Raw genomic sequence first — 17108 nt, 5'->3', positions numbered from 1 at the left:
TTTTACTCTGTAGGTTCTTGCTGAAATACCCATTTGATTTTTTTCTTACCAAGGAACCAAGGTGGAGGAAAGGGACTTTGTACATCAAAATAACCATGGTCGTATGTCTCTATCCTCATACTCCATGATGCTTCACTGATTATAAAGAGAACACAGAATCCGGATGACGGATCCCTCTACTGAATTTTTTTTTTTTTGCAAAACGTTGTGAAATCAGAAAGTAGCTAGAGGTGATAAGGAATAGTATGTACAGCTATCTATGCACCATAAAGTGTACTTAGGTGTTCTACTGTTTCTATTTATTCTCGATTTGTAAAAGAAAAAAGAAAGCACCTGACAAGGATTCTAATTTTTATGTACTTCAAGCATTCAGATGCTACTGTTGACATTAACATATTTGTTCTAAGTAACCTTGGCAAAAGTTCATTTTCGTAGGTGTTCTTGCACTCCAGTTCCATATCGAGCCATATATGTGCATGGATACATGATTTATAGTATGCCTACGTGTTCAAACCAGTATTCCAACGTGTTGATACTTATATTTGATTCATCAACTCTATTAATTGTGCAAGCTATAAGTTTCCATAACTGCGTTGTGGAAAGTTGTGGGTTTGCATGTCTATCCATAAACGAAAAGATTAAAAATATAAGTAGAAGTTATGTCGCAATGATATGAAGAGCATTCCGAATAGCTTACCTGAGATATTCTATGGATATTTGCAGCAGGCCATCACAATGCAAGTATCCGTTTCCATGAGAACTGCAGGTCTAGGTACATCCTCCGTAGTTGCAATTGTTCATAGAAAATTTGGGTTATTCATGTTTGTGTTCGCACTTCTTCCTCTTTTCACAAGCTTCAATTTTCTATAGTACGTTTTATTTTTATTTCTATATTAAGGTCAGTATATGCTAGAGAAGAGGCAAGGTTACTCAAAGCTATATTAATGCTCGGTACCTATATTCTGAAGGTGGAATCAATTGAGACCCATTTGCACTTCTTTTCTTCGCAATGGATACAAAATATCCATGATATGCCAGTTATCAGTAGCTGAGGCGCTTATATGGACTCAAGCCAACAGAAGTATGTCAGAGTTAATTTATCCTTGACTTTGTTTCGGGGTAGAGGTTATAGTGCATTTCCAATGTATGGGTATGCTAAAATTGAACATTTAGCTCCTACAAACTAAAACCTTTCTGTTATGTATGCTATAAATTTCTAGCTTCCAGTTCGCAGCTCAAATGTATAAAGGTAATTGTAGTGGTTGCTGAGCGACAGCCCCTATAAACTGTATGTTGTATTAAAAGTTTCTTCCCAAGTTTTTCGAGAAAACGCAAAGGACCTTTGCGCTTCATTTCATTGAAAAGGTAGAATAAGGTTTACAACCTCCTAGGAGGTGGGATACATTATTTGGTACAAAAAGATCAGTGCACATCCCAGGTGGATGGCAGAACTACTCGTAGCCCCTTTGCCCCAGCCTTTGCCCATGAAAAGACCTCTTCTTTGATGTTGGAGAGCAGTAGAGGGATGGATGGCTGGGCACCCTCAAAAACACACGAGTTCCTATGCTTCCATGTCATCCAGGGGATAAGAAGAGTAGCAGAAGCGAGGCCCTTGCGAAGCGGCTTGGGAGTGTCCAGTTTGGCTTGGTGCCACCAATCCATGATGGTGGGTTCGCTGTCAGGGGCTGCTGCCGTCATTCTTAACCAAGCCAGGATCTCATGCCATATCTGCCTAGTAAAGGGACATTCCAGCATGAGATGGTGCATAGATTCCGGTGCCTGGTCACAGAGCAGGCATCTGGGATGGTGGGGAAGCCCATGTCTAGCAAGGCGCTCGGCGGTCCAGCATCTGTCTTGATTGGCCAACCAATGGAAGAACTTCACTTTCGGCGGCGCCCATGTTCTCCAGATGAGCTTCCAGGAGTAACAAGTTGTTGATCCATGGAAGGTGGCTAGGTAGCATGAGCTAGCGGTGTAGGTTCCCGAAGCTGTCCATTTCCAAAGTAGCCTGTCAGGGGTGTTGCTGAGTGTGGTGGCATGGACCAGGTGCCATAGCTGTAGGTATTGCCCGATTTCGTGAACTCCAAGGACACCTTGGATGTCCCTGGCCCAACTGTTCCCATGAAGCCCCTCTGCTACAGTTCTGATTTTGCGCCGTCTCCTAGGGATGCAGTTGTACAGCAGAGGTGCAATCTCTTTGACCGCCCTGCCATTGATCCAACGATCCTCCCAGAATAATGCCCTTTGTCCATTGCCAATGCACATGGTTGTGGAGGCAGAGAAAAGAGCTCGCTCCACGTCTGAAAATTGTAGTTCGAGGCCGCTCCAAGCACGGTTGTCGTCAGTGTGGGAGAGCCAAAGCCATCGCAGCCGCAGGGAGAGGCCGGCACGCTCAATGTCTTGGACGCCCAGGCCACCATAAGCAATGGGCCGGCACACGCGGTTCCAATCTTCCCAAGTTCACTTAATATGTCATGAGGGTTGCACAATCTTTGCTTGCACAATGTTATCTTCCATTTTCTTTTCTTGGTATCGTACATTGTTTGAAGTTGTAATATGGGCTGACAGTTTCCGACCTTATACTACACTTTTTCCTGTTGGCTGAAGAACAAGTGATACTTCTCACAGGATATCATGGTATAAATGACAGGTAGTATGTTGTTTGCTCATGTACAACAATTTAATTTATCCAACTATTATTTTTGATGAAATTTCTTAAGAGAGCCACTTCATATGTTCCCTTCTCACATTTTGATGCGCTAGTGATGTATCCAGCAGAGATGACGCAGCTGCCGAGTAAATTTGCTTCGATGGTTGATAAACAATGCACTATTGTAATGTGTATGATTTAATTTTCTGTATTTTTGGCCATCAGTTCTCTCCCTTTTAAAACTCCTTATAGTTACTAATGATGTTTTATTTTGGAGATGACACATTTTGTTCTTCTTTCGGGACTTCTAAGGTGCTTTTCTCCTTGCTAGACTACATGTTCTGCTAGAAGACTATACGCTGCTATCTTCTATGTGATGGGCCGTGATCAGTTTCGAATTGTTTGAATGTTTATGGCGCCCTCTAGACACCAACACTGGTAATGCTCTTGTGTTCCATGTCCCGCTACAAGTTTGCTGACTCTAAGGTTATGTGGGCATCTTTCTCCTTTTTTATGTTTTGCCATGTCTGAGTTCCCCAATTTATTCTATTAACTTGCTATTTTGGGAAATGAATTTTGGTTTGTGTCATATTGAATTTCTTTCATCGACGAATTTAAATTCCTAAGACAGAATAAAGTTGGCAATAGTTCCTCTCGGGGTGACTTCAACCAGAATCTTATGTCGAAATTTAACCATGAATGGATCTGGATCTTAAAAACAGAGGATTCAGCAATACTTTATTGTTCATATTATTCATGGAAGCTCTACCATATGGAACCACACGAATAAAATCATGTTTGACAATGTTGAGAAAGACAAAAATGCATGTATGGATATTTTAAAAGATACTTCACCGTCACACATAGGGTCTAATATAGGCTTATGAAAGGGTTGCGGGACTGGCTGGACCTCTTTTTGTTTTACCTTTTCGTCTCTTCTTTTGTAATTATCTGAAATGGCGCAGTAGGGGCCTCCCCTATTATTTATTCTATGAAAATAGTTCTTAAGAGTAATAAATGGTATTACAAGAATCCAAGTTATTTCGCTATTTATTAGATCAATATACATCATAACAGGAAAATTTGGTTTAGAGTGAAGGAAAATAAATTGTGCATGGTTTACAACGATGAAAAGATAGGTCAGCGCGGGCTAAGCGCGCAAGGTCTTTCTAGTTAATTTGAAAAAATCTTCATATGACATTTCTTGTGCTAGTATATAATCTCTTTTGCCAGTTCTATGTTGGCAGATAATAAGTTAGTTCTAGATCAAGTAGAATTAGGTTATTTCTAGGTCCATTAGGACCGTTAGATTTGCATCATGATTCTGCCTAAGAGAATTACACATTGATGCGTAATTGCACAATTTTTCCAATTACACATGAATCGCACGTAAAATTGTGACTAGAATTAAGTTAGTTCTAGGTTGATCGAGAACTAGTTGCGTCCTAGTATAATCTCCTGAGAACTTCGACATGGCCATGAATACTTGTAATTGGTGTCAGATAACAAAAGAGGGTTCCTAAGTCTCAATGGATTGAGTAATTCCCAGCCGATATTACAGTTCCTTTCATATAGGTCTAAACAAATGTTCATCTTGTAAAGAAATGTAATTTTGTCTTCGTCGACTCAGCAAATGTATTCTCTATTACTTAAAAAATTAAAAATGTCCATGAGATTAATGTGATAATTTGTTTGTCTAGTGGAAAACATGTTTGTTCTCAAAGCTAAGGAAAATTTTGTACTCGCGTACGGATCTATGAGCGGACAGATGGCTCTTGGCATTGACTAAGACTAAGATATTCAGGGGTGACTCAAATTATCAAAAGTGATAACAAAAGGGTGTGGTTAATTCTTAGTCCACTAAAAATTAGTTCACTTCTAAATCAAGTGATGTAATCTCTATGATTTTGTACTAAATGAACCTCTTTTTCTTGTGTGGATACTTTCCTGTACTGCATGGATTATTTTTTTCTCAGTTGCAACTTCATTTTCAAGTGAAAATCTAAATTGTATAACTCAAAAATCTCGGTTGCAATCCGAGTTGTACATCATAGAGTGCACATGCCAATGTGCAATTTCAATATTATTGGAGTTGAATGAGCTCTAACTTTAATTCTCGGTGGACCGAGAAAAACCGAACAACAATTCTGCAATTGCAATTTCCACGGATAGTGTCAAGTGTCAACTACCTGAAACCTCATCAACCACCGACCACAGCCGTACTGTTTCACTTTTTCACCGTTGGGGAAAGTGAATACAAGGTCTTATACTTTAATTTCACGCATGCATGCATGAGTACATCTAGCTTGGGATCTAAGTCACCCTTTGCTGGTAAAACCGAGCACATGAAGCAGAGTTGCGGTTCATGATGATACATAATTATGGCGTTGCGCACTGGTGCTCACCTTGCATTTGGTAATTGTCATGTGCTGATAACCTCATTCCGTAGAACGTTAACTACTCGCTAGCTAGCTAGCCAGGCCAAGGCTACCATTACTAATCACAGTGAGCAAGCAGAGGTTCATGATGCATTACGTACAAAAACTGCGGCACGTGCACTCATCACCTAGCTCCGTCCCGCACTCTCACTCACTGCTATAGCGAAGCTAAGTGCTAACCATCATCGACATTTGTCATTATGCCCAAGCCCAACGGGACAATTGATGAAATCCCGCCTGTCAAGCCGGCTTGTAATCTCATACCGGTCATTCTTCCCCCCCTTTATTCCCCCACATTTTGCAAAAGTTGGACGCAAGTCGCTGCGGATTATCATTTCGTGTGTCATGATCGCAGCCCGAACCTTGATCCCTTTTGCTGCTACATAAGCCATCACTGATTCACAGTTCGACAGGCAGAGCAAGCGAATTTCGAACGCTTAATTGGCTCCTCGGAATTGAGCTAGCTCGTACCCTGAAGAAGAGGTGGCTGAGGTGGTCATGGCACCTGCCATTGGCGCGGAGGAGCAGGAGCTGCCGCTCTTCCACCCGTCCCCGTGCGCCTACTACGTGCAGAGCCCCTCCGCGGCGTCGCACACCCTCAGCCACCCGGCGTCCGACTCCACGGCGCTCATCCTCTCCCCGTTCCCGGAGGCCGCCTTCGCCGCCCCGCGCCGCTCCACCCGCGAGCACGACGCCGGCGCCGGCCGCCACGAGCACGACCAGGAGGCCTCCCGCCTCGCGCTGTCCCGCTACTCCTCCTCCCGCGGCTCCAACAACTCCTTCCTCACCGACAAGAAGCCGCAGCGGCAGGTGCTGAGGGTGGTGTCCGGGCGGTCCTCCGCATGCGACGACGACGACGACAGCGCCGACCGGAGGAGCGGGGCGTGGAGGTACGTGAAGCTGGACCCGGAGGCGCCCTGCTGCTGCATCGCGTTCCAGGTGGCGTGGAGGGTGGCCGTGAGCGTGGCGATCGCGCTGCTCGTCTTCGTCGTCGCCACCAGGCCCGCCCGCCCCGGCGTCTCCTTCAAGGTCGGCAGGGTCGAGCGGTTCAGCCTCGGGGAAGGGCTCGACGGCTCCGGCGTCATCACCAGCTTCCTCAACTGCAACTGCTCCGTCGAGATGGCCGTGGAGAACCACTCCAGGGTCTTCAGCCTGCGCCTCCTCCCGCCGCTGCTCCGCATGTCCTTCGCCGAGTTCACCTTCGCGACCGCGCAGGGTCAGGGGCCGTACGCCGCCGTCGTCGGGCCGGGAGCCTCTGCGACGGTGAGGCTCTTCGTGGCGGCGCAGGAGAAGCCGATGTACGCGGCGGGCCGCGGCATGCATGACCTGCTCGAGTCCGGCAAGGGCGCCGTGCCGGTCACCATCACGGTGCGGTCGCGGTCACGGTACCGCGTCGTGGGGAGCCTGGTCAGGCTCACGTACCGCCACGACTCGCAGTGCGTCGTGTACCTCAGGAGAAGAACGCCGGCGCGGGACAACGCCCTCGTCGCCGCTGGCGGCGCCACCTGTTCCGCCGCGACTTTATAAAATACGGAATACTCCATTTTGGCGAGAACATCTTGAATTTTCGAGGATTTCATTTTCCAATTCACGAGAGACGTTTCATTTTTTACGTGTGAAATAGGACACGAATGTGGTTAGATTAATTTGGCTTGTACTAATTGTTGACGAACCAAGTAGAGTATATGAATGGTCTTCGGGAGATATGCACAAGCACAACTTTCATTTTTTTTGAATAGATAGGCTCATCTGAAAACTCACAAACAAAATTAAAAAAAGATCTGAGTTTTTCTGACAAGCAACATGAGAATGTGCTCTAACTGTAAGCAACATCGTGGTGAGAAATGACATATTTGCTGTTTTATGCAAAAATAATAAAATTTGGTGTTCATTGCACAATTTGTTTTTAGATATTTTTGATTTTATTTGCTATTTTTCGAATGTTTTATTTAAGCAGGAGCATATGAGCTCAGAATGAGAGAACCATGTCCGGCTCATCTCCTGTAACAAGTTTTGAACAAGTGATCCGCTTCAAAACATTGCCATGAATGGTCCGTTCATCGGGAGACGTCGTATGGTGGACGAAGCGCATCTCGGCGCTGGCGAGGAGCGGGCGCGCGGCGGAGGCCGTCGCGGAGTTCGCCAGGATGGACGCGGCGCCGAACGCGCTGACGCTCGCGAGCGTCCTCCCGGCCTGCGCCAGGCTGCGGAGCCTCACGCTGGGGCTGGCCATCCACGGGTTCTGGCTCCGGCGAGGCGGCGGCCCCGGCGCGAACCCGATCCTGGACAACGCCGTGCTGGACGTCTACGCCAAGTGCGGGGCCCTCGGCAGCGCGCGCCGCCTGTTCGACGGAATGCCCGAGCGAGACGTCTTCTCCTGGACCGCGATGGTGTGGGGGCTCGCGAGGAGCGGCAGCCCGCAGGACGCCGTCGCCATGTTCCGGGCGATGCTCTCCGGCGGGGAGGCCGCGCCGAACGAGGCCACCGTGGTCAGCGTCCTGCACGCCGTGGCGTGCACCGGCTCTCTGGCATGTGGCAAGGTGCTGCACTCGTACGCGCTGAAGCGAGGGCTCGGCGGCGAGCAGGTCGTCGGCAACGCTCTGATCGACGCCTACGCCAAGTGCGGGGAGGCTCGGCTGGCGTTCCAGGTGTTCGACCTGCTCCCGGACAAGGAGGACCTGGTCTCGTGGGGCACCGTCATGAGGGCCATGGCCGTGCACGGCCGGTGCAGGGAGGCGCTGCAGCTCTTCTCTCTGATGCTGCGCCGCGGGGTTCGGCCGGACGGCGCCGTGTTCCTGGCGTTGCTCTATGCCTGCTGCCATGTCGGGCTGGCAGACCAGGCGCTGCACATCTTGGGCGCCATGAGGAGGGTGTACGGGATCGCGCCGTGGAGGGAGCACTACACCTGCGTGCTCGACGCCTGCGGCCGAGCCGGGCAGCTTGACGGAGCTGCAGAAATCTTCAGGCGGATGCCTATGAAACGCGATCGGCAAGTCCTTGGAGCTTACTGCTCCTATGCAAGCTCGAGTAAAGTGAACGGCGCCTCCGGCGAACGATTCTGGGAGAGGTTTCTCCACGGAGAAGTGGACGCCGGAGGGGGCACGTACGCGCTCATGTCCAAGTCGATGGCTAGTGCAGGACAATGGGACGATGCTTGTGCTGTCAGGGAGACGATGGCTGCAAGAAGAATCGAGAAGGCTGCTGCTTGCACTTGGATTGAAGTGTAACAGCAGCCTTACTCGCATCACCATCTAACAAGCAAACCTTTTACCATCCATGAAACCCCGTAGGGACGACCTTTATGTAAGGATCCATTTCAGATATACAAATGAATGAACAAAAGAGCTATCAAGAATTTCCTGTTACATTGATGCTCAAGTTTGGTTCGTCAGATCCATACATCACTATGCTGTGCTAATTACAGTATCAGCTTCAGAATTGGTCTACTCGATCGTGTTCTACAACTGTAGGTCAAATAATATCACGTGATATAGATATTGGTGTAGATTCATCTTTTCCACCATCCATTGATCACACAACAAGTTGGGGTGGTGGGGAGAAGAGAAAGTTTGAAGGAAAAACAGAAACCTTGTGCAACTAAAATTTGTTTCTACCATAGCCATCGGGAATATGTACCCCTAGATCGTTGTGACACTGACTAATATACAAGCCAGATCTACCAACATATCGACTGACTCCACCTAAAATAATCTAAAAAGAAGCTCAGCATACTGCAACCAGGAAACTGTTGCTCCATCCCCCAAAAATGTTGCTGCGTTGCTAGGGAAGCAAACTGTGCTGGTAGACCCTAAAAGTTCAGAGGATAATGTTAGTTCCAGACTTATGAACCAGCTTAATTATAAACTAAAAAAAGAGGAGCAGAAACACTTAGAAAAACCTTCATTGCTGTTAGAAACGTGGCATTATCACTAACTGCAAACTAATACTGATGGTTTGTTCTAAACAAATTAAAATTCAGTACCTCAGGATCGTTGCATTCCCATCGAAAATAAATGAAAAAATAAAAGAAAAACTCACACTGGGCTAAGAAACTATTAAAGAAATCATCACAGTTGGCAATGCACAATAGCGCAAGTACCAAAGGACTTCTATCCAACCAGATGCACATGCCAATGCTTTGACAGTAGACATGGCTAAGAAACTTATCACAAACATGCAGTGTTCAGGATATCGGCCAGTTAATCAGTTAACTGGCCCATTAATCGCTGCTCGGAGGGTCACTGAGTAGCCGATTAACTGATAAATCGGCCGATTAACTGATTAACTGACCGATTAGTCTATTAATCCCCTACTCGTCAGCCAACCGAGCAGCTACCGTTAACGGTTTCCTGAACAATGCAAACATGCTTCTCCTCTATACCAGAAGTTGACTCCAAAAAAGTGATGCCAATGGTGAAAGTCGATGTACATCTCTGACCACAAGTGACTGCACCACAGCACCACCACATCCATTTTCCAATTACATTACACAACATTTAAATATATATACAGTAGCAACATTGAGTAACGCAGTGCTGCCATTTTAAACTAATCGAGTTCAAAAGATAATAAGATTGTTAGTTTATAATAAGATTATAGTTGAACCTGTTTTGTTTATGCCTTCATTGCTTCTAGCGCTCATGTATATTAGGAAGGAACTATAATGGCGAGAATCAAAACATGAGTATGATTTCTAGGCATGGGACTCTAAGAACTTCAGAATAAGAAAAAAATAGACCTCTGTGTTACCTTCTTTCATCTTATTGTTCCATGGCAAAGCATCTTCTTTCATCTTATTGAGGCTATATTGTGATTCATCCAATATCCATATTGAGTATTTGCTAATTCTTGCATTAACAGATTGGTCTTTCAATGCATTGTTTGCTGCAACTATTTTTTTCCTTCCGTTTCCTGATTCAAACTCTGAACTGATCAAAATGAATTTCACAAAATAAATTAACAGAGAGAACCTCATTAAATGTTTTCACAAAATACAGCTTTTGCATCAAAATTTTGAACTTTCAATGAATTGTTTCTCTACCTTGGGCCTGATAAAGTGATAAATCTGTTTGCATCCACCCGATGAAATATCAACACAACATGATTTAAACAACTGTTGTGTATCTTCATCTTAGTTTAGAGATTTCATTTGATTGAATTGTCCTTCAGAACTTACTCTACAATTTACTAAGAGCTAGGATTATTATCAAAGGCAAGTAATACTTTTGTTACCTCTTTAATTATACTTTATAAAGTGCATCATCCGAGCATATTATCTGTTGATTTTAGGAGAAATTTTGGATGGGATAGTCCCTTGGACCTCCACACCATCTTATATATAGCTCAACTTAGGCTTACATCTTCACTCATACACTAGAATAATCTAGACACTACTACTATACCAATACTCCCTTGAATACTCCAGACTCTGCTAAGATACTAACTCAGATTGCAGCACTTCAATAGAATGTTCTAGACTCTCTTAGGACAGTACTATTATACTAAGACTCCAACATTACTTACAGTACTCCAGATTCTACCAGAGTACTACTACTACACTAACTCAACCATCATGGTCATCTTGCTACAACTCCATGACTCTTGCTATGATCACTATGCATCTATATTACAAGCATAAAACGATGCCTGTGAGCATTTTACTATAGCTCTTCCTTCATTGGTCGTTTAGCGCCCATTCAACTCCGACCATCCAAGTTCCGCCTCACGCGATCCATAACCATCACCGTGCACCAACTCTGCATCAAGCTAGCCAGCTCCAACCCCACTTGCATTGGGCCACCGTTGCCTCTCCAACCATGCGCCTTCTCACACTTGCGCCTACAACGGAGGCACCACCCGCCTTCCATCATCAGCTTGTGCATCATTCAAATCCGGTTCCCAGAGAATCACGGCTGCCTAACCTCAACAACAGCTCCTACGGAGACAGAACCACCTCACCTCACCGGTCAGCTACCCACACTCTCCTGACCTTCACATGTCTTCCACCTGTCCAACACAGATGCCTCACCTCAACAACTCTTACAGAGCCACAGCCGCCTCACCTCACCGGTCAGTTATCCACACTCTACTGACCTTCACATGTCTCCGACCTCTCCGACACGGCTGCCTCACCACAACAATAGCTCCTACAGAGCCACAACCATCTCACCTCACCGGTCAGCTATCCACACTCTCCTGACCTTCACATGTCTTCCACCTCTCCAACATGTCTGCCTCACCTCAACAACAGCTCCTACAGAGCCACAGCCGTCTCACCTCACCGGTCCTATCCACACTCTCCTGACCTTCACATGTCTTCCACCTCACCATCTCTTTCTTCAACCCTTGGACAACTCCAGCAACACAATCTCTGCCATCACGCCAAGCTTGTTGCTTGCCATCTACATTTCCACACCTCCACCAAAAACTACTCTTGTTTCTCCCCCCGCGAGCAGCCGCCGATCTCACACAACTCACATCGCTGTGTGAGATGGCCGCAGCCCACGTAGAGCACCTGATGCGGCCTCCCGCCGCCTGGATGTCTACAACTCGATGGTGATTTTGTTTGGTCGAATGAAGAACTTGTTTGCTCGGAGGTGGTCAGATGATGGGGCTGTTGGTGGACCAAAACCTAAGCTCTGACACCAGATTTTAGGAGAGAATTTTTGGATGGGATAGTCCATTGGACCTCCACACCCTCTTATATATAGCTCAACTTAGGCTTACATCTTGACTCATACACTAGAATAATCTAGACACTACTACTATACCAACACTCCCTTGAATACTAGAGACTCTGCTAAGATACTCAGATTCCAGCACTTCAATAGAATGTTCTAGACTCTCTTAGGACACTACTATTATACTAAGCCTCCAACATTACTTAGAGTACTCTAGATTCTACCAGAGTACTACTACTAGACTAACTAAACACTCCAACACTATCCATCTCTGTGTGTAAACCGGTAATATGCAGTGGAGTTGCATTCTGAACCAGTTTGGTGGACTCAACACTGATTGCAAGAAAACAATGTCAACTTAGAGTTACGATAATCAGTGGAGTACTAAATATCTATTTAGAAGTCAAAAGTAGGCGACTTCCACACAACCAATCAACTTATCACATTAAAGTTTCCTTCTGGAGGAAGGCAAGATAAAACAAGAATTGCAATCTTCAACATCATCTAGCATGGTAAACATTCTCTTTCACCAAAAGGCAAAAGGGGGTACCAGTAACAGATGACACAATGATGAAAAATGACTTCTGACACAGGAATTGTCCTTGTTGGAGAAAAACATTGTAAGAGCCAAAATTGCATACCTTTCTTCCCATAATTTCTCAACGGACACATTTAAGCTTCACAATCTTGTTCAGTACTCCAGATCAATGTCTCGGTGTTGGTAAAATCAGGTACTTCTATCCTATCAACCTCACTTGGATTAACACCGTGTAAAGGTGACATTAAAACATAGCACAATTTGAGGTTCCTGCTGACCTGGTGAAAGATGAGAGATTAGTGATGTGTGAGTGAATAGACAACTTGATCACTGATTGACTTATGGTGTTTGCTAGAGAAAATGCTCCAAAAGTTTTCTACGTAATTCATGCACTTTCATATTCGTTTTGCCCACCATTTATTAATCATACAACAAGTTCGAGTCATGGGGAGAAGAACACGTTTTAAGGAAAAGTAGAAACCTTTTGTAACTAAAATTTATTTCTACCATAGCCATCCCAATATTTTGTACACCTAGATTGTTGTGGCATCAACTAATATACAAGACGGATCTACCAAAACATCAACCAACTCTACCTAAAGCAACCTAAAATAAAGCTCAGCTTACTGCAACCAGAAAAATGTTGCACCATCCCCAAAAATGTTGTTGCGAGACACTAAAAGTTTGAACATATGATAACATTAGTTCCAGACTTATGAACCAGATTAAACTATAAAAGAGGACCAGAAACATGTGGAACATACTTCATTCTGTTGGAAATTTGCCATTACCACTAACAGCCCACTACAACAGACGTTTTGTTCACAAAATATCAGAATTCAGCACCTCAGGATTGTTGCATTTTCCATAGAAATTAACTAAATAAAAGAAAACTAACAATGAGCAAACAAACTATTAAGGAAATCATCACAGTTGGCAAAGCACAATAGTGAATGTACCAAAGGGCATTCCATGGAGCACAACCTTTGTCCAACTAGATGCATCACAGCACATATCAGAAGTTGAGTCCAAAGAAGTGATGTTAACTGATATTGTGAAAGTTGTCTTACGTCTCTGACCACAAATAAATGTACCACAGCACCAGCACATCCATTTTCCAGCACAACATTTATATATGTACAGTAGCAACATTGAGTGAACGGGTGCAGTCATTTAAATCTAATCCAATTCAAAAGATGATATGATTGTTTAGTTTCAAACATGTTTACACTTGAATCTTGTTTTGTGTATGCCTTCATTGCATTTAACAGTCATGTATATGAGGAAGCAACTATCATGGCGAGGATCAGAACGAGTGTGAGATCTTTTTGCGCAAGATGCTAGGAGCTTCAGAACTTTGAAAACACCCACCCTCTGTGTTACCTTCACAACGTTGGCTCACAGTAAAGTATCTTCTTTCATCTTGTTGAGGCAAAGTGTTGTCATGATTCATCGCATATCCATATTACATATTTGCCAATTCTTGCAATAACTTTGGTCTTTCAATGCAGTGTTTGCTGCAACAATTATTTTGCTTCTGTTAATTGATTCAAACTCTGAAGCAACCAAAATGAATTTCATAAAGAATAAAGAGAGAATAATTCATTAAATATTTCTACAAAATACAACTTTTGTAGCAATAATTTGGACTTTGAATGCATTGTTCATGTACCCTGGGCCTGATAAAGTGATAAATCTATTAACCATCCACCAGATCAAACATCAGCAAAACATGAGTCCAGCGACTACCGACTATATGTGTATCTTCATCTTAATTTGGATATTTCATTAGTGGCAGTATCCTTCAGACTTATCAAATGCAGATTTTCTCACCTGTTTAACTATACTTGACAATCAAGTGCATCATCCAAGTATACTATCCATCAGTGTTTAACCACAACTGGGAATATGCAATTGAGGGACATTTTGAACCAGTTTGGTGGACATCAACACTGTATGAAAGAAAACAATGTCAACTTAGAGTTCAGAGAGGCAGTGGAGCAAATTGTAGAATAAAAAACTGGGTGACATGTGTACAACTGATCAACATTATAACATACAAAACTTCCTTATGGAGGAAGGCAAGACAAAACAAGAATTGCAATCTTCAACAGCATGTAGCATGATAAATATTCTATTTCACTAAAAAGCAAACAGGGGGTAACAGTAACAGATGACACAATGATGAAAATGAATCCGGACACGGGATTGTCCTCATGGGAATAAAACATAACAAGAAGCAAAATTTTGTACCTTTCTGCCCATTATTTCTCTAGGAACACATTTGAGCTTGACAGTCTTGTCCTGACCATCAAAATCCGTATCTAGCTTCTGGTAAAAACAAGGTACTCCTCTCCTAAAAAACTAGCTCGGATTAACATCATCCAAATAAGGTGACAATAAACAATAGTACAGTTTTAGGTTCCAGCTGACCTGATGAAAGATGAGAGAGACTGATGTGTGAATGAAGAGGGAACTCTATCACTGATACGGTGTTTGCTAGAGAAAATGCTCCAAAAGAAATCCTGATGTCAAGCACTCGATCTTGAGATTATCATCTAATTCCCAGCCAGGTCAGTATATAAGCAGCTTGATTGATATCCCTAGGCTCATTTCCCTCCTCCCAGCATAATTCGTTAAGTAATGGGTCAGAGAATTTGCGAGTAGCTAGTTCAATTCCTCTAGAGCGTATTTCATCAAGTAGGCTGAGCACCTTTGTAAATTTCACTCCTTTGACCAACCGATTGTGCAGGCGAACAACATGATCAGGTGCCGTATTCTTACATGCAAGAGACTTTACTTTCTCGACAAACTTTTGATCTTTACATAAGCTATCAATCAGAGTGGCATTAGTGAAGCTATTTGGAGAAACTTGCCTACTATGCATTTTCTCATATGTCAGCTTGACTCCAAGTAAATCCCCAGCATTGTATAGCCCATGGATCAAAGTATTGAAAGCCACCAGATCATATCCAATCGACTCATTATCTATTAGACACTTTGCAACCTGGAGTTTCCCAGCTCCACAGAGGCCACGGATTGCAATAGTAAAACTGAACATATCCGGCCCGACGCCCTTCTTCAACAGATCAACCAAGAGCTTGAAGACCCTGGCAAAATCACCAACGTCGCAAAGCCTACCCATCAAAGTGTTATAGCAGAAGACATCAGCATGCCAGCCTAATTCTTCGCTGTGTTCTAGCATGCACAGTGCTTCTGAAAACCTCGAGTCTCGGCACAAGCAATCGAAGAGTATACCCACAGTCTCAACTGTTGGCAGCAGCCCTCTGCTGCGCATAATGTCTACTTGATAACATGCCTCATCCAAGAACCCCGTCCTGCACAGGGCAGACATGTAAATGTTGTAGGTGACAGCATTGGGCGTCCACCCCTTCTCTTGACTTTCCCCTAAGATCAACTCCACCTTATGAAACTCCCTGACGCCGCAAAGCCCCTGGATAAGCACGCTGTAAGATACAACATCCGGCGGGCACCCGGCGTCGGCCATGTCATCGACTAACCTCTCTGCTTCAAGAACCTTGCCCTGCTCGCAGTATCCACGTAGAATCGCGGTGTAGGAGCGAGCAGTTGGGCGGACTCCTTCGCCGACCATGTGGTCAAGGATACCACGGGCCTCCTCCAGCCGGCCAGAGTCGCAGAGCATCGAAATGTAGCAGTTGTACACGGCGGCATCGGGGGAGCAGCTGGCGGCTGCCATGGCGAGGAACACGCGGTACATGGAGTCGATGGAGCCGTCCTGGCACTTGAGCAGCGCGGTGAAGGCGGACGCGGTGGGCGCGAGGCCGGAGACGAGGAGGGAGGAGAAGGCGGCGCGCGCGGCGCGGGGGCGGCCGGAGGCGGCGAGAGAGGAGATGAGGGTTGTGTAGAGGGGCGCGGTGGGGGGGAAGGGGAGGGAGCGGAAGAGGCGGAGCACCTCGTCGGGTCGGCCGGCGTGGGAGTAGGCGGACATGAGAGCATTGTAGGCGGCTGGGGTGCGGGCGGCGGGAAGCGAGCCCGGGGGCGGCGAGGAGGAGGGAGTGGCGGAGACGGTGGCGAGCGCGTAGAGGAAGGAGGAGAGCTTGGGGTCATGGAGGCAGCGGCGGGGGAAGGTGGGGCGGAAGGGCATAGGAGTCGCCGGCGGCGGGCATAGAGTCAGAGAGGTATGGTATGGTCGCCAGGGTTTTACTTGGGTTTTCAGCCTTCTTCTGGAGGGAAATAAAGTAAACTGGGCCATTCGCTTGTTGGGCTGACCAGGCCTCCTGGATTCGGCCTTAATCTACCCTTCAATTCCAAGATAGCACTCCTTTCTATTACTTCTCCAAAAAAAAAACTCCTTTCGATTTAAAATAATGCCACGACTTTTATTATGAAACGTAGAGGGTAGTACAAAAATTGAGCTAACTAGTAAAACCGTGGACAGAGAGTTTTTGAACATCCTTACTGGCACCGTGTCCCCTAGCATCATGTTGGACACACAGGGTTTGGCTTGCGGGGAAGCATCAATTCTTTTTTTTTTTTGTTTTACTTTTAGACCTTGAAGGAACTATAAGAAGAAAATGTATTTCTTATGTTATTTATGGTGTTTTGGCTCACAAGTCCAGATCTTCTTATTATTAAAAATATATCTTAAAAGCATTTTAAAATATTTAAAATAATCTGGAAAAACCTAGAGGTACATTTGGATATTTTATATTTTGCACATAAAGTTTTGCGCAAAAAATATTTTTGTGACCTAGGTAAAAAGATTTACAAAATGTCTCATGAAAAGTTATTTTGGAGCAACGGCATTTTTCTTTTGTACA

At 45.0% G+C, this 17108-nt stretch overlaps 3 protein-coding genes across 4 annotated transcripts; 2 read left to right on the top strand and 1 right to left on the bottom strand.

Annotated features, from left to right (window-relative positions):
* The first annotated feature begins 5586 nt into the window (after nucleotides 1-5586).
* On the top strand, nucleotides 5587-6615 carry LOC124702429. Its single transcript, XM_047234571.1, has one exon. It carries the CDS (start codon nucleotides 5587-5589, stop codon nucleotides 6613-6615), a length of 1029 nt encoding a protein of 342 aa, XP_047090527.1.
* A 521-nt stretch (nucleotides 6616-7136) lies between these two features.
* LOC124695056 (putative pentatricopeptide repeat-containing protein At3g05240) lies at nucleotides 7137-8315 on the top strand. Its single transcript, XM_047227950.1, has one exon. It carries the CDS (start codon nucleotides 7137-7139, stop codon nucleotides 8313-8315), a length of 1179 nt encoding a protein of 392 aa, XP_047083906.1.
* Nucleotides 8316-13528: 5213 nt separating this feature from the next.
* LOC124697698 (pentatricopeptide repeat-containing protein At5g65560-like) lies at nucleotides 13529-16432 on the bottom strand. 2 transcript variants are annotated; one of them, XM_047230245.1, is made up of 3 exons: nucleotides 14740-16432; nucleotides 14560-14662; nucleotides 13529-13862 (listed from the first exon to the last, which is right to left on the bottom strand). In XM_047230245.1, the coding sequence occupies exon 1, from the start codon at nucleotides 16430-16432 to the stop codon at nucleotides 14861-14863; it is 1572 nt and encodes a 523-aa protein (XP_047086201.1). In that variant the 3' UTR covers nucleotides 13529-13862; nucleotides 14560-14662; nucleotides 14740-14860. The 2 variants fall into 2 exon arrangements, with proteins under 2 accessions (XP_047086201.1, XP_047086202.1); XM_047230246.1 differs by lacking the exon at nucleotides 13529-13862 and adding an exon at nucleotides 14142-14258.
* Between the last annotated feature and the right edge of the window lie 676 nt (nucleotides 16433-17108).

Source organism: Lolium rigidum, chromosome 3 (genome assembly GCF_022539505.1).
Source record: "Lolium rigidum isolate FL_2022 chromosome 3, APGP_CSIRO_Lrig_0.1, whole genome shotgun sequence".
NCBI classification, from domain to species: Eukaryota; Viridiplantae; Streptophyta; class Magnoliopsida; order Poales; family Poaceae; genus Lolium; species Lolium rigidum.
This window is presented reverse-complemented; position numbering and strand designations above follow the sequence as displayed.

Excerpts from the sequence above, each read along its gene's own strand:
- LOC124702429 (XM_047234571.1), top strand. The coding sequence starts at position 5,587 with ATGGCACCTGCCATTGGCGCGGAGGAGCAGGAGCTGCCGCTCTTCCAC.
- LOC124695056 (XM_047227950.1), top strand. The coding sequence starts at position 7,137 with ATGGTCCGTTCATCGGGAGACGTCGTATGGTGGACGAAGCGCATCTCG.
- LOC124697698 (XM_047230245.1), bottom strand. The coding sequence starts at position 16,432 with ATGCCCTTCCGCCCCACCTTCCCCCGCCGCTGCCTCCATGACCCCAAG.